The sequence below is a fragment of the Neofelis nebulosa genome, chromosome 17 (assembly GCF_028018385.1).
Source record: "Neofelis nebulosa isolate mNeoNeb1 chromosome 17, mNeoNeb1.pri, whole genome shotgun sequence".
NCBI classification, from domain to species: domain Eukaryota; kingdom Metazoa; phylum Chordata; class Mammalia; order Carnivora; family Felidae; genus Neofelis; species Neofelis nebulosa.
Genome location: NC_080798.1, coordinates 57,669,780 through 57,695,835, shown reverse-complemented (window position 1 = coordinate 57,695,835; position 26,056 = coordinate 57,669,780). Strand labels below are relative to the sequence as shown.

At 50.7% G+C, this 26,056-nt stretch overlaps 2 protein-coding genes across 3 annotated transcripts in view; both read left to right on the top strand.

The window, feature by feature from the left end:
• Positions 1-62: 62 nt before the first annotated feature.
• HSDL1 (hydroxysteroid dehydrogenase like 1) lies at positions 63-21,512 on the top strand. 2 transcript variants are annotated; one of them, XM_058707204.1, is made up of 6 exons: positions 63-203; positions 8,381-8,455; positions 11,791-12,016; positions 12,570-13,015; positions 13,221-13,448; positions 19,324-21,512. In XM_058707204.1, exons 3-6 carry the CDS (start codon positions 11,797-11,799, stop codon positions 19,420-19,422), a joined length of 993 nt encoding a protein of 330 aa, XP_058563187.1. In that variant the 5' UTR covers positions 63-203; positions 8,381-8,455; positions 11,791-11,796; the 3' UTR covers positions 19,423-21,512. The 2 variants fall into 2 exon arrangements, with proteins under 2 accessions (XP_058563187.1, XP_058563188.1); XM_058707205.1 differs by lacking the exon at positions 8,381-8,455 and having other exon boundaries at positions 81-203.
• Positions 21,513-24,342: 2,830 nt separating this feature from the next.
• MBTPS1 (membrane bound transcription factor peptidase, site 1) overlaps positions 24,343-26,056 on the top strand; it is a 52,611-nt gene continuing 50,897 nt past the window's right edge. The window contains exon 1 of the mRNA XM_058707188.1: positions 24,343-24,484. The gene's annotated coding sequence lies outside the window, so the exon portion shown is untranslated. The remainder of the gene's footprint in view (positions 24,485-26,056) is intronic.

Sequence of the window (26,056 nt, the reverse complement as noted above, 5' to 3'; positions counted from 1 at the left end):
AAGGTGGGCCGGCACGCAGGGACGCCGGGGGCGGGCCCCGCAAAGGCTCCGCCCCCGGCGCGGGCGCGTGTCACGTGGGGCGCGGCCCGCGGCAGCTGCGGCGGCGTTGAGCGGGGCGGCGGTGGCGGTGGTGACGGGGGTGACGGGGACGGCGGCCTCGCGGCTCTGGCGGGACCGACTCGGAGACTGCGCCGCCTCTGCAGGTACCGCGTCCCCTGCCCCCCCCCCCCTTCCGCCCCCCGCGCCCGGCCCCGGGTCCCGAGCCCGCTTCGTCCCCCTCGGCCCGTGCCTCCCTGTGAGCCCCGCCACGCCCCCCGGGACCGGTGCCCCTCGGCGCCATCAGCATCCCGGACCCTCGGACCCCTTCGTCTCTCCGTTCCCTACGACCCCCGCCTCGGCACCCTCCCTTCCAGACTCATTCCTTCAGCCCCGCGGCTCCCCTTCCCCACTCCCATCCCGGCGTTGCACCCCGGGGGACCCCCGTTCTGGGCCCGCCCCCTCCCCAGGGACCCCGAAGGTCTCGCGCCCCACCCACCCCAGCTCGGCCCCTCTGCCCCCAGCCCCCAGCCCGGGGCTCCCCGCGAGGCTCCGAGAGTCACCCCTTTGTGCGCGCTCCTTTATTCTCATGTCTGAAGGACTTGGAGTGGGATTTGTTGTCGTCTTTGTTCTGAATTAGGAGTAATTGAGATTAAGGGAGCGCCTGAAGAAAGGCCACCACCGCTTCCCCAAGCGCGGTGGTTTGCTCGGGTGTGCTGGGCGCCGCCAGGTGCCGGAGCGGAAGGGTCCTGGTCCCTGGTTCAGAGGAGCGTGCAGCCCAGCCGCCCCAAGACCTGCAGCCCCCGCGGTGATGCCAGCCAGATTCCCGCCTGCGGGGGGGGGGGTGTCTCCCAGTGGGGCGGCCAGCCAGGGCTCTGGATTTTGTTAGACCTTGATTCGAATTCCCGTAAGGTCCTGCGTATGTCACTTTAACCTCTCTCAGCCTCAGTTTCCCCATCTGTAAACTGGGGGGGCTGGTGATGATAACTCTGCCTCCTAACGTTGGTGAGGAAACAGTGAGGTGTCAGGGCTAAAGTCCTTAGGGGACTCTTCTGCTTTGAGCCAGCTCTTGGTTCTAAGTCCCCGGCCACCACAGATAGCCCGTAGCTCACGTTGCGCATCGAGTTATAGCTGCTAATAGCTAACATTTAGTGAGCCCTTAAGTTCAGGCACTGTTCTAAGTGCTTTGTAAGTACGAGCCCCTTTAATTCTTGTGATCTCAGGCAGAAACTATGATGTCGGTGTTTACAGGTGATGTAAGGAAAGCCCAGAGGTGAACTAATTTCACCTTCATCCAAGACACAGCTCTTAGGATCCGACTCCAGGAAGTCTATTTTCAGCGTCTGTGGTTTTAGTCACTACAGGAATATTCCAGTAGCGTGGTGTTCAACAAATCGGCATTTTTTTTTTTAGTGCATATTAAACATTGACATAAAATTCATATTACAGAAAATTCACCATTTAAGGTTTTAGCCATTTCAAAATGTTCTTTGTAGCGGCATATTCACTGTCTCCAGCCATCACCACTTTTTAATTCCAGAACATTCCCATCATCCCAGAAAAAAAAAAAAAAATCCTACCCCGTCAGCAGTCACTCCCCATTCCCACTGCCCCCGTGCCCTGGCAGCCCTAACCATCTACTTTCTGTCTCTGATTTGCCTTATCTGGACAGTTCCTGTGGATTGATTCGTATGATTTGTAGCCTTTTGTGTCTGGCTTCTTGTACCGAGCAGAGTGTTTTCAGGGTTTGAGTAGCAGGGCGCATCGTACTTCGTTCTTTTTATTGCGAATACCCCACCATGTGGATTGGCCACATTTTGTTGATCCATTCATCTGTTGATGGTTGTTTCCACGTTGTAGCTATTGTGAATAGCGCTGCTGGGATTACGGCTGTACAGGCTTCTGTTGTGAGTGTAAGTTGTCTGGGGTGTATGCCCAGGAGTGGGTGCCACTGTTGTTTTAATTCCTCTTGCACAAATGGAGACCCAAAACCCAGGACCGTTGGATCTTGGACGAGGACTCCCATGTTCTGCTCTTTCCACTGAGCTCCCCGTGAATTCAGGTTAGCCGTAGCCTCCAAGTTGGCAAAGGAAGTAAGGAAATTCCAAAAAGTCATGCTACGCCAATAATAACTTGGTCAAAGTGCTGACCCAGAAGTTGAGAAGCTTCTTACGTTTTTTTTTTTTTTTTTTCTCCTCAAGAGTGAAATCCGAGCTGTGAACACAAAGCAGTATTTGATCTATTTGTTACAGAGATATTGTATATGCAGCATCATGCTAGGTGCTGAGGAGGAATTTTAAAGATGGGTGTGATCCCAGCCTCACACCATCACCGAGCTGCAGGAGAATTAAAGACGTAAATCTGAAAAGCAAAGTGGCATAGAACGTTTGTGAAAATAATACAGGGAGATTTGTTTATGTCTCGGGGCCGAGAGGGGTTTCTGAACTGGAGGATAACACAGCACAAACCATACAGGAGAAAGATTGATAAATTTGACTACATTGAAATCAAGACATTCAGTTCGTCAAAAGCACCGTAAAGAGACAAAACGTACGGAGAAGCGGTGTCTAGAATACAGAGTGAAAAGGAAGACAACACGGTAGGAGTAAGGGCAAAAGCCAGGAACAGGCGCTTCACAGATGAAGAGCCCCAAACAGCACAGAAGCATCAAAGGATGCAGTCAAGCTTATTAGTAACCAGGCAGCGTAAGTTAAAACCATAGCTCCCGTTTCACAGCCACCCTGTGGGCGGGAGGCGACGGTGCCAGCCATTGGGGAGGGGCGCTCCCTGACGGGCGTGGGGATTCGCCAGATAGACCAAGCCACTTGGGCAGTGCCTGGTTGAACATGTGCGCGGGTGCCCTGTGGCCCCAGCAGCCTGACTCGGGCACACCCCTTCGAGGGACTCTTGGGCACGTGCTCGGGGGATGCGCACGAGAATGCTGCCGGCAGCTCTCTTCGTGATTGTCGAGCCAAAAGCCCAACCCAAATGCACATCAGCGGTAGAACGGGTGTACGGGCCGTGGCGTGTCTGTGCTGTGTGTTTGTGTGTAGTGTGCAGCAGCGAAAAGTCTGACCTACAGCTCCCGGGGTACGTGTGAGTCTCGAGAACAACGTTGAGTGAAAGCGGAAAGTCACCAAAGAACATACACGCTTTGATTCCTTCATATAAAGTTCAAAACCAGAGAAAACTGAACACTTTCTTTCAGAATCCCTGCTGGGGTAAAAGTACAACTATTTTATGTTATTTTTTTTACAAGGGAAAGGGAATGGTGATGTCAGAATTCAGGAGAGTGGTTTCCCCCAGGGTGGCAGAGGGGATATGATCAGGGAAGAAGGGGGGGGGGGGGCTTCTAAGACTGGTTTTATTTGTGAAGGAGGGTGACCGCGTGGCTGTCTTGTTATTCTCTGAACTATGCATAATGGGTTTTAAAATGTGTGTATTTTTCAGTTTTTCAAGCTATAGAAAGATTAGTTTTTCAGACACATCTGCCCTCCAGAGGTCTGTGCTCTAGTTGGGGAACCAAGGGATGAAGGAAACGGTTAACGCAGGGTGGTGTGGTAAGGGCTACGTGGGCAAGACAGGAACTCGGGGCCTGGGCGGGGGATGGGGGGGTGGCTTGGTACAGTGGCCTGGGAAGGGGAAGGGAGTGGCACGGGGCTCCCCTTCATCCCAGGCCTGGCGTGTCCTCGGTGTTGTCCGTGAGTGCTGGCATGGAACTGGGACTTGAGCTGGTCTTGGGAGGACGGACCAGATTTGAGTGCAGAGAGCAAGACAGATGCAGACTCTATGAGAGAAGTAACATTCCTATGAAACGCCGTTAATGAAAATAAAGTCCACAGCCCTGGAGCTTTACAGAAAAGCTGGGCAATGCCGGCTGTTGACGGGGGGGGGGGGGGGGGGGGGGGAATGCTTCGGGTCTACCCCTCTCAGGGGAAGATCGTAGGAATCTCGGAGGCTCTTTTCCTGATCCTGCATACACTAGAAGGTTGTGCTTTAAGGGATGTGCAGGATTTGCAACTTGTCTCTTTACTGTCCTAGAAACTAGACTTGATGGTCTATCTATCCTTCCTTCCATCTGTCCATCCATCTTAATTTCCTATTGCTGCTGTAACAGATTACCGCAAACAGTGGTTTAAAACAGTGCAGATTCATTCATGCTTCTGGAGGTCAGAGGTCTGAAATCCGTCTCACTGGGCTGACGTGAGGGTGTCAGCAGGGCTCTGTCACTCCTGGAGCCTCTGGGGAGAATCTGTTTCCTGCCTTTGGCAGGTGCTTGAGGTGCTGCATTCTCGAGGTAACCCCTCTCCCCGTCGTCAAAGCCAGCGGCCTAGTGTCTTTAAATCCCGCTCGCTGTCTCCTTCACCTCCGCTTCTCGATCGCGTCTCCTCCGACTCTGACCTCCTGCCTCCCTCCTGTAAGGACACGTGTGAGCACGGTGGGCCCGCCCGGATCATCCGGGATCATCTCGCCTCGAGGTCCTTAACTTCATTCCATCCTCCAAGTCCTCTTTGCCACGTAAGGTGATGTATTCATGAGGCTTGAGGATCAGGATATGGACGTCTCCGAGGGTCGTTATTCAGCCCGCCACGTTGCCTTTGTTTGGTGGTGAGTTAGCCGTCTTTCCCCGTCATGCTTGCTTCATTGTCCTGGGAAACGTGGCCAGCCGGCCTGATGCTCCCCCGGGCCTCATTCGTTTAGGTGACGTGGTGGTGGCGGTGTTGCAGCCAAGACTTCTCTCTCTGAACTCCCGGAGGTTTTTGTGGGAGGTTTGCCTGCCCTCTTCGCTGCTAAGTCGCAGCAGCTAAACTCTGGGTCAGGAGGATGTTACTGGCCGCAGCACTGCTTTGAAGAGGTGACTTTGCTCCGTGCAGGTTTTTTTTCTTTTTAAAGCAGGCTCCATGCCCAGAGTGGAGCCCAATGTGGGGCTTAAACTCAAAACCCTAAAATCGAAACCTGAGCTGAGATCAAGAGTTAGATGCTTAACTGAGTGAACCACCCAGCCACCCTATTCTTTGCAGTTTTGACCATAATTTTCCCATGATACTTTTATGTTTGCAATATTCCCTTTAGAGGTTTTTTGTTTTTGTTTTTTTTTTTTTTTAACAAGGTTTGTTTTAGGACTTTTTTGGGGAGCAGTTTTAGGTTTAGAGTAAATGTGAGAGAAAGGTACAGGAATTGCCATATACTCCCTGCTCCCACCCACACAGAGACTGCCCCGTTGTTTTTGGTTTTGTGTGTGTGTGTGTGTGTGTGTGTGTGTGTGTATTTACTTTTGAGAGAGAGATAGAGCATGAGGGGCAGAGAGGGGAGGGACGGAGACACAGGATCCGAAGCAGGCTCCAGGCTCTGAGCTGTCAGCACAGAGCCCGATGCGGGGGCTCGAACTCATGAACCACAAGATCATGACCTGAGCCAAAGTCGGATGCTTAACCAACTGAGCCCCCCAGGCTCCCCTTGAGACTGCCCCATTGTTAACATCACTCACCAGAATGGTACCTTTTTTTTTTTTTTTTTTAAATGTTTATTTATTTATTTTTGAGAGAGACAGAGCACAAACAGGAGAAGGGCAGAGAGAGAGGGAGAGAGAATCCCAAGCAGGAACCACACTGTCAGCACAGAGCCTGATGCGGGGCTGGAACTCATGAATCGTGAGATCATGCCCCGAGCTGAAATTGAGACTCGGATGTTTAACTGACTGAGCCTCCCAGGTGCCAGCACCCTTTTTTTTTTTTTTTTTTTTTTTTAATCAAGGCTGAACCTACACTGAACATCATAATCGCCCAAAGTTCATAGATTACCTAAGAGACTTTTTATGTGTTTGATGAATTAGTCCTGGGACTGTTGCCTTGCAGAAGTAGAAAATGCCTAACAGGTGATAGGGAACTGCTCCCTTCCCGTTTGGGGGACAGTTCCGACTTTTCCTCACCTGTTTTTCTCCCATTTTGTTCACTGATGATTTAGTTTTCTGTAGAGGCCAGAAAACAAAGCTCTGTAACATTTTTTACAAGCAGACTGTGTAAAGCTGATCATTTGACCGTTTTCCTGTTGCTTTCCAAATGGGTTTTTCCAAGTTTCAGGCCAATACCTACCTGCGGGAAAAGTAACTAGTCAAACCCTCAAAGCAAGTTAAATGCAGATCAATATCATGCATATCTTGGTAGGCTTCTAGACTTAAATGTGTAATAAGCTCCTTTAAACCTGGGTTTCCATGAGGTTTCCTGGAAGCTAATGGCTTTGGGGGAAGTCTTAATTTCTTCCTTCATTAGAAAGACATTATTTTCCATCATGTACTACTTACTGAAGGGTGGGGGAGGAGGTTGAGAAGAGGGTGTCAGGAACGTCTGATCTCCTGTTATTTTCCATTTATTGTCCATCTGGGTGTGAGCGAATGTGTAGAAACATGTGATGTGTCTGAGAAGCAGCGGGAGTCGGTCATAAAGCCATGAGCTCGTAATTCAGCCTTGCCTGTCCCCGTCTGGAAGGACCAGGGCTCAGGGCCCCACACCTCCTGCCTGCATCACCACAGCCGCCTCCCTCTGCTGCCAACCTCCTTTCACAACAAAACCGATCAGTCCCCCACTTTGCCATAAGGAGCTTAGTAAGTCCACACGCTTCTGTTTGGCACGAGGGCCTTTCACAATCCAGCCTTCCCTCCCCAGCCCCCTTTCCACCCCTTGGTGGACATCCTGTGCTGTAGGCCTGGAGAACTTGTCGCCATTTCCTGGCAGGCTGGACCTCTTGCAGTGCCGTGCCCTTGCCTCCTTCTCTCCGCCCAGGAGGGCCTTCTACCCTCTTCAGCAGGGCCCTCGCCACACTGCCCCGGATCGCTCTGTTTGATCTTTCGGTGAATCCCTTGTACGCAGGGGCGGCAGGGGCTTAACTGTGAAGGCTCGTCAGTGTTTGACGCTTAGGTGATCATTGCTGTTCGAGTAGTTTGGTTTTCTGATAGACTTGCCTACAGACCAGTGACTATGCGTGTTTAGACTTTTGGGAGGTATTGTTTATTATTCACAAATAAATCGGTATTTGAATTTGTCGCTCTTCTGTGAGTTTGGTGGGTGTGAGTTAGCTCTATCCATGTTGAGCTGGATCTGGAGAACGATGACATTGCACTTCTGTCCCTCAAGCTGTAGACCAGGCCTAGAACGTGTCAGCCCTCTGATTCTCTGTGATTTAAAAAACAATGTAGCAAAGACAGTGCACGTTTAAGGTCTTTGCCTGTGGTGGAACTGTGATGTGAAATTCCGTCACGGTAGCCGCCTGGTAGGACGGCCGAGGGGGGTCTGATGGTAGAGCCGGGAAGCCAGACCGTGCCGGGTCCAAGGCCCTGGAAGCTGCTGCTGCCACTTCGCCTTTGGAGTTGCTGCGTCTTTCTGCTGCCCCTGAGCAGGAGGTCCTTGGTGGGTTTTGCACACGGGGTGTCTCTGCAGAGGGTTGGGGAAGTTTGCGTGGTGGTCCCCTCCCGCGCGGAGGCACGAGAAAGCGTGGAGGCTGAGAGGTGAGCTGGAGACCGGGTAGTGCGGCTTAATGTAGCAGCCGGCTGCTGAGCTCCTGCTGTGGGCCACAGCTGTGGAAGGTGCTGGAAGAACAGAGAGGAATAAGGTTTGCTCTCAGTCCTGGAGGAATTCAGCCTGCAGGGGGGTCTTCAAAAACAAAATGGTTTGGGACCATGTCCAGGGCGCAAGGAGGGGAAAGGTGTCGCAGAGGTCGCTTTGCTCTGCTCGTTCTTGAAGCACCTGCCCCGCTCCCAGGCCAGAAGGGGCTGCTCCACATGCCGCAGGCCACTTCCTCCCGCCACCTCCGCCACGGCCACACGGGTGCCGCGTGCCTGGGCGCAGGTGGGCAGCCTGAGTCTCCAGGAACGTGGACTAGAGGGGCCGGGCCTGCACAGGTGGCGCGGAGGAAGGTGGATTGTGGGGAGGGGACAGTTGGGGGCCCCAGGAAGGCCAGACGGACACCACGGAGGCAGGATGGCCAGTCCCCTCACCCTCCCGGACCCGCCTGCTCCCTGGCTGTGTCCTGAGCTCCCGGCGTCTCTGCAGAGTGCCGTGTTTCCTGGCTCACAGAGCTGGTTTATTTCCACTTTGCGAAATGTTCCTTAGGACACAAGGTCCGGGGGCAGCGGGGACCGTCCCAGCAGGGCGTCTCCGTGGACAGGTGAGTGTCTGCCGTCCTCCGGGGTGAGGAAATGCTTTGCTGCCTGCACTGGGACTCATGGCCGAGGAATTCACGTGTTTTCTTACTTTTTAAACACCTTGATCTTAGGTTTATATAAAGTTTTCCCAGCTGAGCTGTGAGGGCAGAAGGAAGCACTTTGTTTCACGTTAGTTTTTGTTCACAGGTCGGCCTTAAGGGGGCAGAGCGGAATATTCCTGAAGAGCCAGAGCTGGCAGCTGGGAGGTGAGAGGACACCAAGGTAGGTAATGGCCTCGGCAGAAAGTTGTGAGTCTCCTTTGTGGTCAGACACCTGTAGCTAGAGCTTTTCTTCACAAATGTTCAAATTCTTGGAGAAAATTGTGTCTGAGTTTGAGGCAGGAGGACGTCCCCTTTACCTGGCTTCCCATTAGTATGAGGACATTCGATGAGTCACACTTGCCCTTCTCCTCTCTAGCTGGAACCTCCGTGCAGTTAGTTCCACCCAACCATTGCTTTGGTGATAACCCCCTAGATCTTGAACCATAAGATTTAAATTTTCACATTGTTTTAGTATCTTACATATACACCCACCTGTATTGGGAGGAGAGATGTAATATTCTAAGAACCTGGATTTTTTTGTTGTAGTTTTGTTATTCCTAATTTTATTGCATTTTGATGGAAAAGTAGTAGTATATACAAGTCTTATTTTTTGCGTTTGTTTTCCTCGTGGGTTAGCATTTGGTTAGTTAGGAAAGAAGGCACTTGTACACTGTTAAAAAATTATGCCAGGAACTTCCACAGATGACGGTGTAAGGTGGTATCTCATCTTTACGTTCTTGGAAGGAATGACTGGTTGGGTCGCTTGGTTAGAATCGTGCACTCTTGAGCCGTCGCGGCCATCGTGAGCACCTTGGTAGCACATCAGGTCAGGGGCGTGTCCCGTCAGCCACCTGCCTCATCCGGGACTGGGCTGTGTAGTGAGATGCTGAGCAGGGACCCTGGGAGAGAGTGACACGACACTCCCTCGGTTCTAGCGTCTGGAACCTCGGAGGGGCATTCGTGGGCAGCGGGGGAAGAGTGGACCTACTTCGGGTAGTGCGGTCCGACAGTCGGGACCGACAGTCCCGACGCTGAACGCATTTCAGAGGATTTGGAAGTCACTCCAGAGGCTTGTGGCCTTCTGTGTGGCAGATTGATCGGGACAGGAGGGACCTCTTGCGGCCAAACTTTGTTGCTCTCGATACTTCGTATTTTAGGAAATCTCAGCCCGGGTAGTTCACGGAGAAAAATTACCCCAAAGGAGTGTTTAGGTGTTCTCACGTTATGAAGTATTTGGTTTGCGTAGTTAATGAAATTTACAGTGTTTCCTCTTCACGGTCGATTTTGGCGTTCTTGTCGAAGGAGGTACGTTTCTGTGAACAGAACTCTGGTATATGGCTTCACCAGTAGGAGATGAGATGGGCCAACTTCAGCATTTTCTGTTATTTGGGGAAAACATTCCTTTAAGGCCAGAGCAGCTTCATTAGTGATCTGGTGGCTGTGCACAGCTCACTGCTCGAGAGACCATCCGTGTGGTGGCGCATTTGGGAACCCCACTGCCCAATCATCTCCTCAGTTTTCTTTCCTATTTCTTTGTGACTTTGTTGGTTTGTAGTTCTGATTATACATTCACATCTGCATCAGTTTATATGTATTCAACACGTACCTATCTATATTCAGCAGGCTTTCTGTTATTTTGTGTGCCTTTTATCACAGTATGCTGTCGCTCCTATAATGTGTGCTGTTGCCGTGGCTAATTGGTTTTCTCCTGCGTAGCTCGTTTTCACTCTGCAGAACTTGATTGAGCTCAAATTACATTGCAGTGGAGTGGGAGGGAATTCACTCGCTCCTCCTTAAGCTTATGCCTATTTTTGATGCTTTTTTGGGGGGATTTTCTTAGTTTCAGGAATCTTTTTTTTTTCCCTATTTTAATGGGACTTCTAAAGAGGGCCCATTCCCAGAAATGTTCAGTATATTTTGGATTAAAGTCATTTGTCTTTTATGTAATAAATGCTATGTCCTTGTGTTTGTGCGTGTGAGTTCCTGTTAATTTAATTGCAGTCTCTTGTGATCTCTTTGATATCTTGTCCGTTGCAGACAGCACACGGTTGGATCTGGCATCAGCGGTCCCCAAGCCTGGTCTAGGACCAAGTTCATCAGCCTTGGTAGTGCCTGACTTTTGTCTGTCTCGGCAGGGTCATTTCTCATCACGGGCACACACAGACCAGTTCATATGGCATTTAGAATTGTTCTTTAGGGGCGCCTGGGTAGCTCTGTCACCCTGACAGAGCTCAGAGCTCTGACTTCAGCTCAGGCCACGATCTCACGGTTCGTGAGTTTGAGCCCCACGTCTGGCTCTGTGCTGACAGCTCGGAGCCTGGAGCCTGCTTCGGATTCTGTGTCTCCCTCTCTCTCTGCCCCTTCCTCACTCATGCTCTGTCTCTCTCTCTCAAAAGGAAACATTAAAAAAATTAAAGAAAGAAAGAACGAAAGAATTGTTTTGTTAAATGGCCTTCTCTTTTCTTGGGTACAATTAATTAACTCCTTTGTGAATCCGTAGCATGTGTCATGGTACCTGGAACATAGTAAGGGCTTTGTAAATGCTTGCTGCGTGGGTACTTACAAGAGCGAGTTGTGTTGGACTCTTTGTTCGGCCGTAGGGAGCAGGGCAAAGGTATTGGTGCCCCGGTGACCTCAGTAAGATAGAGGCGTCCTGCTCTGTTGTCGCTTAAGAAAACCAGTTCTGGGGCGCCTGGGTGGCTCAGTTGGTTAAGCGTCCGACTTTGGCTCGCGTCGTGACCTCAAGCCCCGCGTCGGGCTCTGTGCTGACAGCTGTGCTTTGGATTCTGTGTTTCCCTTTCTCTCTCTGCCCCTCTCCCACTCATGCTCTGTTCCTCTGTCTCTCAAAAATAAATGTTAAAAAAGAAACTTAAAAAACAAAAAAGAAAACCAGTTCCTCGGGTGTGGGGAGCACCTGTTTTATAAAAATTTATGTTTTGTATATTATTTATTCACAATATCATTTATGTGAACGCATATTACAGCTTAGTTTTGTCTCACATGGATTGTAAGCTCTTTTTGGCCAAGGCAGTGTCTTAATACTGCCTCTGTTTCTTCTACTCTGTCTCGGCGTGGGTGGTGGGCCTCTGCACTGGCTCGATTTGAAGAAAGCAGGGAAGTAAACACACCTCTCAGCTGTTACATGAATTAAAAGTCTGTCTGTCACTGTGCTGGGCGAGGAGCTTTTTTAGGGCGCAGAGCATATTGTGTTTATCTCTGTATCCACAACATGTAGCACAGTGCCTGAATTTTTGTAGGAATTTGATAGCTCTTGGTAGTTATGTTGACTAATCTCTTAAGAAGAAAAGGGCTTTATGAGCTGCAGATGTTAATGAGATTATAAATGGATTGGATCCATGGGTTACATGCGTTTGAGACATTACTGTTAGTCGAATGCATGATCGTCAAGCTCTGATGTCCTTAGACGTCTGTCTTCATTCAGACTCCGTGTGTTCCTTTAACTTAACTAAGCAAAGCACGGCTCTCTCCCTCCCCTCCCCCCCCCCTCCCCCGCAGGCTGCCATGGCTGCCGTTGACAGCTTCTACCTCTTGTATCGGGAGATCGCCAGGTCCTGCAATTGCTACATGGAAGCTCTGGCCTTGGTTGGAGCCTGGTATACAGCCCGGAAAAGCATCACCGTGGTCTGTGACTTTTACAGCCTGATCAGACTGCATTTCATCCCACGCCTGGTGAGCAGAGCAGATCTGATCAAGCAGTACGGAAGATGGGCAGTCGTGAGTGGTAAGAAACGTTCTAATGCTAACAGTAGAAGCTTTTCTGTGTGTGTTTTAAGTCGGGTGCCTTGCTCGAGCAGTTACTGAATTCTGTGGGAAGTTTTCACGGGAACATAGTTCCGTTGTGATCACGCTCACATTTTCTTACTGCCCTCCTCTCGGAAGGATTGTCCTGTGACGTCTGCCTCTCCTTCTGCTCTCCTGTGTCCGGTCCTGCCCCAGCCCACCTTCCTACCTCTTGCTTTTCCTTTGGCTCTGTTCTGAAATTGTCCTTAGAAATCGTCACCGCTTTCAGAAATGCTTCCCTTAAGTTAAATTTCATTTTCATTTATCAGTTTCCCAGGAAAGTACCTCCCAGCACTCTTTCAAGCCAGATATAAGCTTGAAAACCATTCTCTGCCGTGTTTCACAATCAGCTCGGTGGACGTGAAATTGCCCTTCTGGGGTTTATTTCCAGTGTGAGCCCTTCTCTGCTTAACCCCGGAAATGGGGTATTTAAGGTTCCCTGTGAAGGTTGCACCCGAGACGATCGTGCTCACGTGCTGTGACTTGGGTCGCAGGTGCCACGGACGGGATCGGGAGAGCCTATGCAGAAGAGTTAGCAAGCCGTGGTCTCAATATCATCCTGATTAGTCGCAACCAAGCCAAGTTGCAGATGCTGGCTAAAGACATCGCTGACACCTACAATGTGGAGACCGATATCATAGTGGCGGACTTCAGCAGCGGCCGGGAGATCTACGACCCGATTCGAGAAGCCTTGAAGGACAGAGACATCGGCATCTTGGTGAATAACGTGGGCGTGTTTTATCCCTACCCCCAGTATTTTACTCAGGTCTCCGAGGACAAACTCTGGGATATCATAAACGTAAACATTGCCGCGGCCAGTTTGATGGTCCACATAGTGTTACCAGGAATGGTGGAGAGAAAGAAGGGTGCTATTGTCACCATCTCTTCTGGCTCCTGCTGCAAGCCTACTCCCCAGCTGGCTGCGTTTTCTGCTTCTAAGGTAATGTCTTCCCGATTGGAAAATGGCATCAGAAGGCAATAGGACCTTTATTACGTGGTTTGGTCCGGTTTGCTGAGCTCTTTGTCAGCAGCTCTCATTGACTGTATTTTTTCCTGAAATGGTAATCAGCAAGCCTTTTTTCTCTCCTGAGTTTTCTTCCACCTTCCCCCCAAATTAAGTCTTGACCCCTGCTCTGTTTTAACAGGCTTATTTAGACCACTTCAGCAGAGCACTGCAGTACGAGTATGCTTCGAAAGGAATCTTCGTACAGAGTCTAATCCCGTTCTACGTGGCTACCAACATGACCGCACCCGGCAGCTTTCTGCACAAGTGCCCGTGGTTGGTGCCTTCGCCAAAAGTATACGCACACCATGCTGTTTCTACCCTTGGCATTTCGAGAAGGACCACAGGATACTGGTCCCATTCTATCCAGGTAACAGTATGCGCTCGGCTCTTGTAATTAGGTTAATGCATCCTGCACCTTTCTAAATGATACATGGCAATCTGATTGAGGCCTACCGCGGAAACGTGAGAATTGCAAATTCTGATTCTTAAACCTGACGCTCTTAGTGGTTCTGGTTAAGTCACTAAATTCCCTTTTGTGAAGTTATTATTTTATCAAGAACATCGAATAGTTTCATCTGTGTGATCCCTAAGAGATGAGATACGCTGCTTTCATATAGGTAGATGGTAGCAGTGTAAAAATACTAAGTATTTACGTGGGGATTTCAAAGTAAAACAGATTCTCGTAATGATTGAGAGGGTGCCTCTAAATCAGCAGTGTAACCCACGAACACGAAACCAAGGTCGGTCTGTATCTCACATAACCATCGAGCCAGCTAATGCCCCAGCGTATTCTGGAACTCATTTGTTCAAGAAGCATAGACTCTACTGTTGAGTCTCCTGTTCAGGCGTGACAGAGGTGTGGGTCTTTGGTAGTTGAAGGAGTAACCTGGATATTTGAAAATTTGGTTCCAGGTATTCGGTAGAGAGCTCGTGATTTGTTAGAGCAGACTCGTGGCGGAATTGGTAGGCACGCCCTCGTTTAGAATGGTTGCTCTTTGATATGTAGTTTCTTGGTTGCCGAGAAAGTATTTTTGAGACTGTTTGTGCGTAAAGATCGTTAAATTTGTCATCACCAAATTCTTAGGTAAGTAAATCAACAATTTTTACTTTTATCAAAAGATTTGGCGAAAAGTTTCTTTTTTTTTTTTTTTAAATTTTTTTTTCAACGTTTTTTATTTTTATTTTTGGGACAGAGAGAGACAGAGCATGAACGGGGGAGGGGCAGAGAGAGAGGGAGACACAGAAGCGGAAACAGGCTCCAGGCTCTGAGCCATCAGCCCAGAGCCTGACGCGGGGCTCGAACTCACGGACCGCGAGATCGTGACCTGGCTGAAGTCGGACGCTTAACCGACTGCGCCACCCAGGTGCCCCAAAAGTTTCTTGAATAAAAAGGAGTTTTACTTACGTGGTTGTTTCCAGGCCCTTCATTCCTGGAGAAAAGCAGAGAAAGGCAAAACAGTAGTTTTCGAGGCCAGCGAACGTTGAAGTTATGTGAAAAATGAAGACCTATCAAGGACGGGATGGGGCTTAGCCGTGGCAGATGTTTTGACTGCATTTATAAAACACCCACATTTTAATGATAATTAGTTCACGTTGATGAACTCTTCTTGAGAATGTATATTTTTCTGCCCAGAAAATCTGTTAATTCCTAGAGTAGCTTTTTGTACAGAGCTGTTAAAACTTTGCATGTTTGTCTGTTTTCGTTTCTATTTTACTCAAATTATTTTCAGCATTATCACTTTTTTTCTTCTTTTAAAAATTCTTTTATTTTTTTTTTTGAGAGAAAGGGAGAGCACGAGCGAGTGTGCACACGTGAGCAGGGAGGGGCAGGGGTAGAGGGAATCTTAAGCAGACTCCATGCTCAGTGCGAAGCCCGACGTGGGGCTCAGTCTCATGACAGAGAGATCATGACCTGAGCCAAAATCAGGAGTTGGACACTTATCCAGCTAAGCCACCCAGGTGCCCCACTTTTTTTGTTTTCAATTTTACAACAAAGATTTGATCGTTAATCACTGTTTTGTCCATAGTCGGATTCTCGGATAGCTTTAGATGCTGTGATTTTTTCTTTCTAATCATCATCTCTTCCGAATACGGTTTTCTCGGGTCGCAAAGATCAAATTTTGTTAAGATTTCCTTCCTCTGTCAATTTTTAGGGCCTGAGGAATTGACTGGGTGAGGTTTGATGTGCCCCACGTACCAACCGTATGAAATGTTGCTGTTTGTCTCCGTTAGTTTTCCATATTTCGAATGGAGCAAGAGTAGATACACCGTGTTGGGTTTAGAATCTTGGAAATCCTTGATGAAGTCGATGAAGGTAGTTTCGGGATCTTTCTGAGACCCGTGGGTTGCCGTGAGTGGCGGGGAGGGACACAGAAAACGCACGCTCCCCAGATGCGGCGGCAGGTGGATTGGGCCCGAGGAGGGAGGTGTATTTGTCAGTCCGTTTATGGCAGCAGAGACGTGGCTGTTCGTGAGTGCTGGGGGGAAGGGCTGTGTGGAGAAGAGTGGCCTACAGATGGGAGAGAAGGCGTGGTGCCGGAAGCGAGGGCAGGACCGAGGGCGCAGTGGAGGGGAGGTGACGTGGGCCTGGGGACAGTGAGGAAGGCGAGGAGGCCGTGGAGGCGAGGAGGGGCTGCTGTCTGGTGGCTCCTGTGAGGCAGGGGGCTTGGAGAGAGAGGAGGTATGGAGGGGGGTGTGGGGGGTGGGGAGGGTGCCGCGTGCGGGTGAGTGACCCTTGTGGGACCCGCTCCTGGGACAGCCTCTGGAGTAATTTCACCACCCTTTACTGAGAATGCAGTGTATTCAGCGATGGCTGCCAAGTGTACAAAAAAGGCTCTTTCTGATGCGCTTGCACAGAGGTCGGGGGGGTGGCGGGGGGAGGTGTCCTCATTCGTTCCCCGGGCCCCAGCCCTCGCGGGTGTCCGCAGAACACCGTCCGACACAGGAGCCGCGTTCGCTCGCGGCCGCACCTTTTCTGCGTTCTTGCCGTCCATGGAGTTGAACGATCGCCTCTTCCCTGCGTTACACTGGTTGTCTTAATGATTTGCGAGCAAAAACATAGAAAAAAAACGATTTGGACTTAAAACAGCTAGAAAGGAGTCCGGTGCCTTTCCTTTAATTGCTAACTAGTGTTCAGCGTCGATTCGGGAGCACTTCTCATCGCAGAAGCGGCACCAGGCGGTATCGTCCGCTTCGGAGCACAGAGCGAGGCCGACGGAAAAGCTGATAGCTTTCTGTCTGTGGGTCTTGACGTGAAGGCCAGAGATACTCTGGTATGTGTTAGGCTGGAAAAGCCATTAAGTCCACAAGTTGACCAGAAAGGGTCTTGCTCAGGGGCCTGGGGGCTGTGCTCCTGGTGGTCCGCTGACCGAGCCACGGGGACCGGCAGGCGGGGTGGGGCATCTGGGCTCTCTCTGCTCGGAATTTCTCCCCACGGTGGGCGTATTTGTTCACGCGTGCCGTGTGTCTGTGGCTATTGGAAAAAGAAGACGTGGCGTTTAGAGGAGAGGGGAGCCGGGGGTCGGTGAGGAGGCCCTGGAATTGCGTCTCGAGATGTGGTGAGGGGCCAGGGGAGGCAGGCCGGCAGCCGTGTCAGAGGTCACGGCCCCCCTTGCCCAGCCCAAGTTCCCGTGCCGGTTGCCGGCCGGGAAGGGGACTGCGCACCACACGGCTTCGGTGCTGCTGTGTTTCTTCCTTTGGAATAACTCTGGTGCGAGGATCCAGCCCAGGTTCTTTGGGCTCTTTTCCATCTTGGCTCTTCCCAGTTCTTACCCAGGCCCCACCCGCGCCGGTCTCTGAGGAACACGGCATCGGCATTTTCATTGCTGATGCAGGTTTGCAACCAGCCGAACACGCCCGTTTGCTATTGAGTTTCTCCTCTGGCTCCGGGTCCTCACGTCTTACTAAACAGCAGTCCCCGCGGGGACTACACTGCGTCCGGATCGGTTACTGTTGGCTTTTGTCTCAGGAGAAAAGCAGCTCCTTTCCTTGACCTAGACAGTGGGTCAGGGTCTGAACATGCACAGAGCCTTCCAGAGCCCGAGACCCAACCCTCCCTTCCCTCCTTCCCCGCCCCCCCCAGACACACTCACACTCACCCCCCTTGTAAACAAGTAGGTGGGTCGCCCCTTTAGTTTCTAATCTGCCAGTACACAGGGGGTGAAGTTCTTTCCTCTTCCAGTAGCTCTTTCCACGCTGCTACCCAGGGTGCTAGGACCCCACTCGGATAAGTTGGGAGATGGTGTGCCGGTGACGTCTCCACATGCAGCACGTCAGGACGGTGGCACAGTGCACCCCGATGCTGGTCCCCTTGCGGTAGACAGTGGTCAGGGGTGGAAATTAAAAACGAAGATTCTTAGGTGTTCATCCCTCCTTCACTGGATACATACTGCAAAAACGCATCGTAGTCCACCCTTACCAGAGGGGGCCTGAAGCCAGAGATGGTGCCGAGCCCTGTAGAGACCATGTCCTTTCCTGTATGTCCGTACTTACGATAAAATTTAATTGGTAAATTAGGCACAGTAAGAGATTCACAACAATAGTGATGAAATACAACAGTTATAACAACACTGTAATAAAAGTTATGTGACCCTGGTGTCTCTCTCTGTCTCTCAAAATACCTTACTGTCCTGCACTCGCCCTTCTCGTGATGACGTACAAACGCGGTCTCTCCGAAAATACCTTGCTGTTCGGTTCGCAGCCTTCTTGTTGTTGTTGTGTGCCTCTGTGAAGAGAGGGAGTGAGGTGAGTGACGTAGCGTTAGGCTGCTGTTAACAGGGTGAAAAGTCAGGAGATCGTCTGCTTCTGGACCACACTTGACCTTGACCTTGACCTTGACCGTGGATAACTGAAACCATGGAAAGCAAACCCGGGACGGCAGGGGCACTGCTGTACTTGGAAGAGGGGCTCCAGTTTTGGCTCCTGTCCCAGGCTCCTGTGTGTTTGAGTGCGTCCCTACTCCCGGCATCCTCTTGGACTTCCTGGAGCCGACTTCCTGGATCTCCTTGGATTTAGAACCTTTTGCTTTAGAGCAGCAGCTCCTGGGAAGAGGATCCAGGTATTTTCCCCACAAAATCCTGCTTTGCAAAGAGGTCCAGAGAGACCTTAGTTGCGTCCCCAGAAAGTTTCCCGTGGCTCCTGGCCGGATACTGGGCTCCTGTCTGTGAGGCGGTGGGCTGGTGCTTCTCTGGAACCTGCAGTGGACATCCGTGGCTCCACGACTGTCATCCCACAGGTCATGATACTGGACCCCCCTCCTGTTCATTGTGGCCTCCCCACAGTTGTACGGTACCCTGGGTCTGGGGTGACCTCTGTTATTTTCGTTCTGTTCAAGGCTAGAATTTTAGCGCTTGCCAGCCGTCTGCTCCTCTCTCTGTCTTCCTTTTCCTTTTCTTTTCCCTTCTTCAGAGGCCAAGTGTCCTGTGCTCTACCAGCCGAGCCAGCCAGGCCTCCCATTCATCTCCTTCCCTACCGTACTAGTAGAACTTCCGCTCAGCGCAGTCCTGGACGAACTTGTCAGCGTAGCGCGGGGTTTTTGTCCACCTTGGCACGGGTGGCATTCGGCATTGGATAATCCCTTGTTGTGGGGCTGGCCTGGGCATCCCTGGCCTCTACCCACTGGATGCCAGTAGCACTGGCACCCCAGTTGTGACAACCAGGAAGGTTTCTGGACATCGCTTTATATCCCCTTGGGTGGCAAAATGGCGGGGGTGGGAGTCCCCGGGACAGGGCGGCATCGGTAGGATTCTCCCCCGGAGTGCCCAGGCCGTCGTCCTCACGGCTCAGGTCTGTCCCACGGTCCCGGTGTTTTTGACTCACTTCTCTTGTTGAATTTCGCCCCATCCTGCGCCTCAAACCTTTTCCCACACGGTACTAGTCACCGATGCATTTATCCGTTTCAACTGCCTTTCGTTCCTGGAGTGGTCTTGTCCTTCTCAACCAAGTGACCACCCTATTCATCTCGTGTTAAGTAAAGATGGACTCATACTCCTTCCTGCATGTGCGTCTGTCCAGCCTCATTGGCGGGGGTCGGGGGGTTGGTGGGTGGTGAGCGTACTTACATTCCCATGGAGTCTAGCACAGGTTCAGATACAAAACTAGGTGTTTGGTACAAGAGCACCTGAGGGCTTTTTCTTTTTTTCGTATTTAATTTGGTGGTATTTGTTGCATTAAGTCATATACTGACATTGAAGTGTCTGTGCTTTGCATTCTAACCTTATAACCTTTTTCTCTTTTATTTTTAGTTCCTTTTTGCACAGTATATGCCCGAATGGCTCTGGGTGTGGGGAGCAAATGTTCTCAATCGCTCTTTGCGTAAGGAGGCCTTATCCTGCAAAGCGTGAAGCCGCGTGAAGGTTGGGAACTTTTGCCAGCTCGCGGGAGCCTGCAGTATTCTGACGTTTGGAAGAACACATTTACCTTCTGTGTTTTCTTTTATTACTGAGTATTTAGCATACTGTTGACTCATCGTCTGCAAAGCATACGTAATACTTTGAGAGAATGCTGCAGAGAAACCTCAAGGGCCACGTCACATGGATGGTACAGAAGTAAACAACGACTGAGGCACGAGAACTGGTTGGGGGAACCTAAATTTTGATGCTTTTTTTTTTTTTCCCCTCTAAGCTGTCCAAAAGCCATGCGATTTACGTTGTTCTATGAGCTGCAGCAATCTCGATAGTGAAATATAATACGACTTGTCAGCTCTCGTCGTTTCGAGTGTGTTTTTTTTTTTAAGGGAAATTATCTATTTCAGTAGATGAATTATAGTATTGATTTTCAAATGTTCATCAGGAAAGACTATCGAAAGGTGTGATTTTGTAAGATTGCTGGTGTAATTAGCAGTAGGACCCTGTATCATATTGTATAGCTCTGTTTGTGTGTGAAGACGCTCCACTTCAGGCGGCATTTCACTAGAGGCCATGTGCGTATGTGTGTTGTGTACATCCGGACAACTTGATTTATGGTTCAGTTACTTTGGAAAATACATCTTGTTAAGATGGCCTCACGTGGAACCTTACGGGGTATTATAATTCTAGATTACTCCTCTTCGTACTAAATAAGCCCACCCAATTTTGTGTTATAGGTTTGCCGTGTATAATATCATACATTCTGTTCTTGCTTTTTTTTTTTTTAATCTACTGTGAAATTAATTCATTACTAGATTTGGACCTATAACGGTTGACCCTCTGTCATCTCTCGATTTGTAATTGCTGTGGATAAGTAGTGATTTTCAGCCTCTGCCCCATTTTATAACTGAAGTTTAGCCCTTTAGAGCTTATATCTGGTTTTCATATCCTTTTCTATGTAATATTCTCTTACAGTGGCGTCATTGGAGTAAACGTCAAGTACTTATGGCATTGTTGTTAAAACGTGGTCAAATTATGTGTGTGATAATGATGTATGTATTAGAAGCTTGTTCTTGGTTCATGTAATGAGTTTACACGTTATAGTGAACGCTCTCACTGATGTGAAGATCGTTAGGCACAACCCCCCACGATAGGAGTTGGCGCTGAAACCTCCCGTGAAATAAATGTTTTTGGCTCGGATCTTACAAAGCCAGACGTTTCTGAGGACCGCTCTCGAGTGCTTTGGCAACCGTAGATCGCCACGTGGACGTGACGGTACGTGCCAGTTAAGAATTGGGGGTCTGTGATTGGGACGCTGAGGCAGAAACGAGTAAATGGGTTGAAATCAGGACTTGTACGGAATTGTTTTCTCCTGAGATGGTACTCCATTATGAGTCAGGCCAGAGCACGCTTCGATGTCTTACCCACGATTTCGCCAGTGCTGTTGCCTCAGTATTTCCAGATCTGACACGGACTCAGAAGATCAGTGATTGAGTTCAGAAGCTCTTCCACTGACAGACCAGGCCTTCGTTACACAAGAGGAAGACCTTCACACGTGAAAACTTAGTAGCGGGATCACGCGGCACTGAGCACGTTGAGGGAGTTAGCGTGGATGCCTTCGTCACAGGTGGCATTTTCCCTCCCCAGCAGTTAACATACGGTCATTAAGACTAGAACAGAGTTTGCTTTCATGCCACATTGACCTGAAGTTTCCATTGACATGTAGTAAGAAGCAGCAGCTTGATGTAAAAACACCCCGTTTATATCTAAGCTGTTATGTGGTGAGGTATCGAGTTGCCGTTATGTGATGAGAACAAGTAAATCATGTCCGTGGTGTTGTAAAATTCTCTACTTGGCAGGACGTTTGTAAGAAAGCTGCTGCAAAGCTTGTGAAAGATCAGAATGAAGAATGTTCCTTAGGTTTCTTCTTCGATAAAATACGTTTTCCCAGAGCTCATTTGAGAATCAGAATTGGGCCCACTGCGGATGGGATTTCTTAGGAAGAATGTGGGAACTTAAGAACCTTTGAAATAATCTGTGAATGGAAAATTTAACAATAAAAACTGTTGCTTCTCCTTCCATTGGAAGAGGTTTTGCTCTGAGTAATTGTATTTGGAATGAAAGATTTTTTTCCCCCATAGGAACAATTCCCTTAAAATTACCGAAAAATAATTGAATCTGTGAACACTTGTGGTAGTAATTCATTAAAAGCTGCTAATTCAGCAAGAAAATGGTCCATAACCGCATGTCTGTTAAGTCTTTCAAAACGAGTAAGTTGATGTTTTGCTCTCATTCTCCTGATAGGTTGAGTGGATAGAGCTAGGTTTTGATCATTGACTTTGGCGACATGGAGATCACTACTGGTTTTGCCCCGAGCCCTTTTGTCTGGATGAAAGATAGATTCTAGTGGGTTCAAGAAGGAGCGGAAACTGGGTGGCTCAGTCGGTGGAGCGGCCGACTTCGGCTCGGGTCACGATCTCGCGGTCCGTGAGTTCGAGCCCCGCGTCGGGCTCTGGGCTGACCGCTCGGAGCCTGGAGCCCGTTTCGGATTCTGTGTCTCCCTCTCTCTGACCCTCCCCCGTTCGTGCTCTGTCTTCCTCTGTCTCGAAAATAAATAAACATTAAAAAAAATTAAAAAAAAATAAATGAACTTCTAAAAAAAAAAAAGGAGCAGAAAGAAAAGGAGACAGCAAGGAGAGACAGTTCTGTTTTGTTTGTTTTTTTAAATGTTTTTAATCTTTATTTATTTTTGAGAGAGACAGAGTGCAAGCGGGGGAGGAACAGACAGAGAGGGAGACACAGAATCCGAAGTGGGCTCTAGGCTCTGAGCTATCAGCACAGAGCTGGATGGGTGGGGGGTGGGGTGGGGGGTGGGGTTCGAATTCATGAACCGTGAGATCATGACCTGAGCCAAAGTCGGACACCCAACCAACTGAGCCACCCAGGCGCCCCAGGAGAGACAGTTCTTTTGAGGAGTCTTGTTCTGTTTTAATCTCAGTTGCTTAAAATCTTGTCACATTTGGGAACCAGAGGGTTAGGTGGTATCCTCAATCTTGATATCGTGGGCCCTCCTAAACCAAGTCCAGTCTGTCTGTGTCTCTGTCTCAGGACTGGCTTGGCTGTTACTCTTTAAAATAGCATTTAGTCTGAATAAAGATTTACCTTCCCATGGAATTTGCAAATTCTTTATCATACACGTAAAACATGAAGTTATTTTAGAACCTGGAGTGGTGGGAAATGGCTAGACAAGGAGCCTAGGGCTCTCATCCTTTCGTAGTAGATTTCTAAAACACCTGTCTTGTGCCCCGGCCCCCTTCAGTTTGTAGGGTTCTCAGAAGCGGGCAGCATTGTCCTCTTGCCTGCTTTGGGGCTTGACCATCACATGACAAGGATGTTTTCAGTTCACTAGCCTACCCCTAGTTGGGTCGTGTGTTCAGTGGCACAGTGACTTAAAGGCCTGTTAAAAAAGAACCTTGGCTGAGACAAATTCACCCCACCGTAGAGCACTGAAGTTTTTTGTTTCAAGTTTATTTAATTTGAGAGTGTGCAAATGCATGGGTGGGGGGAGGGGCAGAGAGGGAGAGACTCCCAAGCAGGCCCCACGCTTGGTGCTGAGCCTGATGCGGGGCTGGATCTCCTGGTCATGAGGTCATGACCTGATCCAAAATCAAGAACCAGGCACACCCACATTTAAGTTTAAGATCAAGTGCCACCATTACATGGTGGCAGCATGGGAGTGCTTCACTTTGAGGATTTATGAATGCAAGAGTCAAGAATTCTCTGTAAGTTGCTAACATTGATGCAATCTCAGAATGGGGAGAAGAACTTCATCAGGTGTGGGCGGGTCTAGCGACAGTCATCATTGTTTATTGAACATGGGTGTGTCCAGCCCTGTGTGTTTCCTTTAACCTTCATCCTGGAAGGTAGGTGTAAATACCTCTCTGGGGCAAGGAAGGTGGGGTACAAAGGGCTGAGGTACAACTTGCCCAAGATCCCAAGGCTAGTTGGTGATGGTGTATTAATCTAGTGTATTAAATCAGCTTGGTTAAATAATGATAAAGGGACTATGAAGTGCTGTGCTTTCTTGTCACGTTGGTGCCATGCAGCATTATCATGGTGCTGTGGGAAGTTCTAAGATATAAACGGTTTATCTGATTATAGCACATCATTTTTTTACAGAAGCGTTACCTAAAACGTGCTTTTAGTTCCCCACTTGTACCCAGAGCCAACATGCAGGCCTAAGACAGCTCGTGATCCTAGTATCTAAACCACGCGGGCATCTCCGGGGAGGCCAACGTTTCCGAGTTTAGCGCACTGATCCTGTTTCTTCCAACAAGGAAAACCACTGGGCGTCAAGGGGTCCCCGCGAAGTGGGGCGAGGAGCGGAGTCCGGAGCGGGCAGGCGGGGTTGGGACAGGGATTTCGCACGTCAGGGGGTTGATCCCCGAGCCACGGGCGGGCCGCCTCCCCGGGCCCGTCGCGTCGGGCAAACCGACAGGGGCTTGCACAGTGCGTGCCTGGGGGTGGGGCCCGAGCCTGGCTCCGGCTCCGGCCCCCGTCAGTCCCCGCGAGGAGGGTGAAGGGGTAGGAGCTCGCAGGCGTTTGCGTCAAGTGCCAGCCGTTCCGCCAGGGTCATCCTCCCTGGTCCCCGGCTCCGCGGTGCCGCTTTCGGGCCCCAAGGCCCAAGGGCCCACAAGTAGCCACCCCGAGAGTCCGCTCCCCCGGCCACGGCCGGGTCCTCGCAGCCTGGCCACGCCCCCCACCTTCCGCCCCGTCCCGGGCCGCAAGTGTCGCGAGACCTGCGTCCGTCCTCCCGACCCGGGCCCGGCGGCCCCCCCTGCGGCCCCCGGCTTCCAGAGCGCGCACGCAGGCCCGCGCGGGGCACGCAGGGGACGCACAGCCGGTGGGGCTGGCGCTCCCAGGCGTCGCTCTCCCCGCCCCGGTCGCGCCGTCTCGCGAGAGTTGGGAGTAAACAGCCCCGAATGGAGACGCGAGGCGTGTTCGCTGCGGAGGCGCCGTTATCCCGGGCCCGCGGGACCCGAGCTTGAGGCGGTCGGAGGTAGGTTAGGAGGCGGCCAGCTGCCCGGAGCGACGCCCCCTCCCCGACTTGCGCGGCCTCCCGCGCGCCCGAGGCCTCGAGGGCGGGGGTCTGCGCCGGCGGCGGCCGGGGCCGGGGCCTCGCTGCGCGCCTGGACCCGCCGGGAGGGGCGCGGGGCGGGGGGCGCGGGCGGACGGACGGGGCGACGAGGGGCGCGGGCGTTTTCCCGCACCCGGGACAGCGCGTGCGTGCTCGGCGGGCTGCGGCTGGTGGCCCTGCTCGGTCCCCTCTGCGGGCTCAAGCGCGGTGCTGGCTTGCTCGCCACCCCCCCTCCCCCCAGTTTTCTTTCGGTGAAACAAACTTCGACGGCCTGAAACCGTGTGCCCGGCCTCCCTCGGCCTCCCAGCGCACCCACGGTCGTGGGTCGGCTCGCGCAGGGGGGGCCGCTGTCCCATTTTCGACGACCTCCCTTCTTTGCACTGTCCCAGTCTGAACACCTCGCCGAACACCCCGATTTTCAGGACTGTAGGAAGCTCGTGGGCAAGGGGGGCCCGAGTGACTCTTGGGTTCTGCTCTCAGGACCGGCCTGCCTCCCAGACCTGCGGGATCTTACAGTCTTGCCTTGCCCTGTCCTGTCGGTGCTACCTGAGACTGTTCTAGATGATCAATACCGTTTTTCGTTAAGACGTTTACCCTTGTTTTGGTGAGAGCCTCTGGGAATCTCGGCCCGTTGTGTCTGTGCAAATTAGGTTAAATATTTACGTTTACTTTAGGTTCTGGACGACACTTCGGAGGGAGATAGAGTGGCATGAGATCGCAGCGCTGAACTCCTTAGGATTTATTTTCCTGTGGCCCTCTGGTCTTACTTAGCTGTGCTAGTAAGCACCGCTCCCAATGGCGGGCTCTCAGTTTGCATTTGTATAAAAAACGAGGAGCGGATTCTTCCCACCTTTTTTTATGAGCAGCACACATTTTATGTAAATGCCTTTATGTCAGAGTTTTTTAGAGGCAAAATCTACATACCATAGAATTTATCTATTTTAAGGGTACTTATTCAGTGTTTTCCCCAGTAAACAGAGTTGTGCAGTCATTACCACAGCCCACTTAAAAAATGTTTTTTTAGTGTATGGGGTGCTTGGGTGGCCCAGTCGGTTGAGAGTCCGGCTTTGGCTCAGGTCATGATCCCACAGTTTGTGGGTTCGAGCCCCGCGTCGGGCTCTGTGCTGACAGCTCAGAGCCTGGAGCCTGTTTCGGATTCTGTGTCTTCCTCTCTCTCTCTCTCTCTGCTCCTCCCCCCGCTCGTGCTCTGTCTCTCTCTCGAAAATAAATAAACATTAAAAAAAACTTTTTTTTAATGTTTGTTTATTTTCGACACACACACACATTCTCTCTCTCTCTCTCTTTCTCTCTCTCTCTCTCAGTGGGGGCGGGGCAGAGAGAGAGGGAGACGCAGAATCCAAAGCAGGCTCCAGGCTCTGAGTTGTCAGCACAGAGCCCCACATGAACCCACGAAGCACCATATCATGACCTGAGCCGGAGTCACATGCTTAACCGACTGAGCCACCCAGGTACCCTCACAGCCCACTTTTAGAA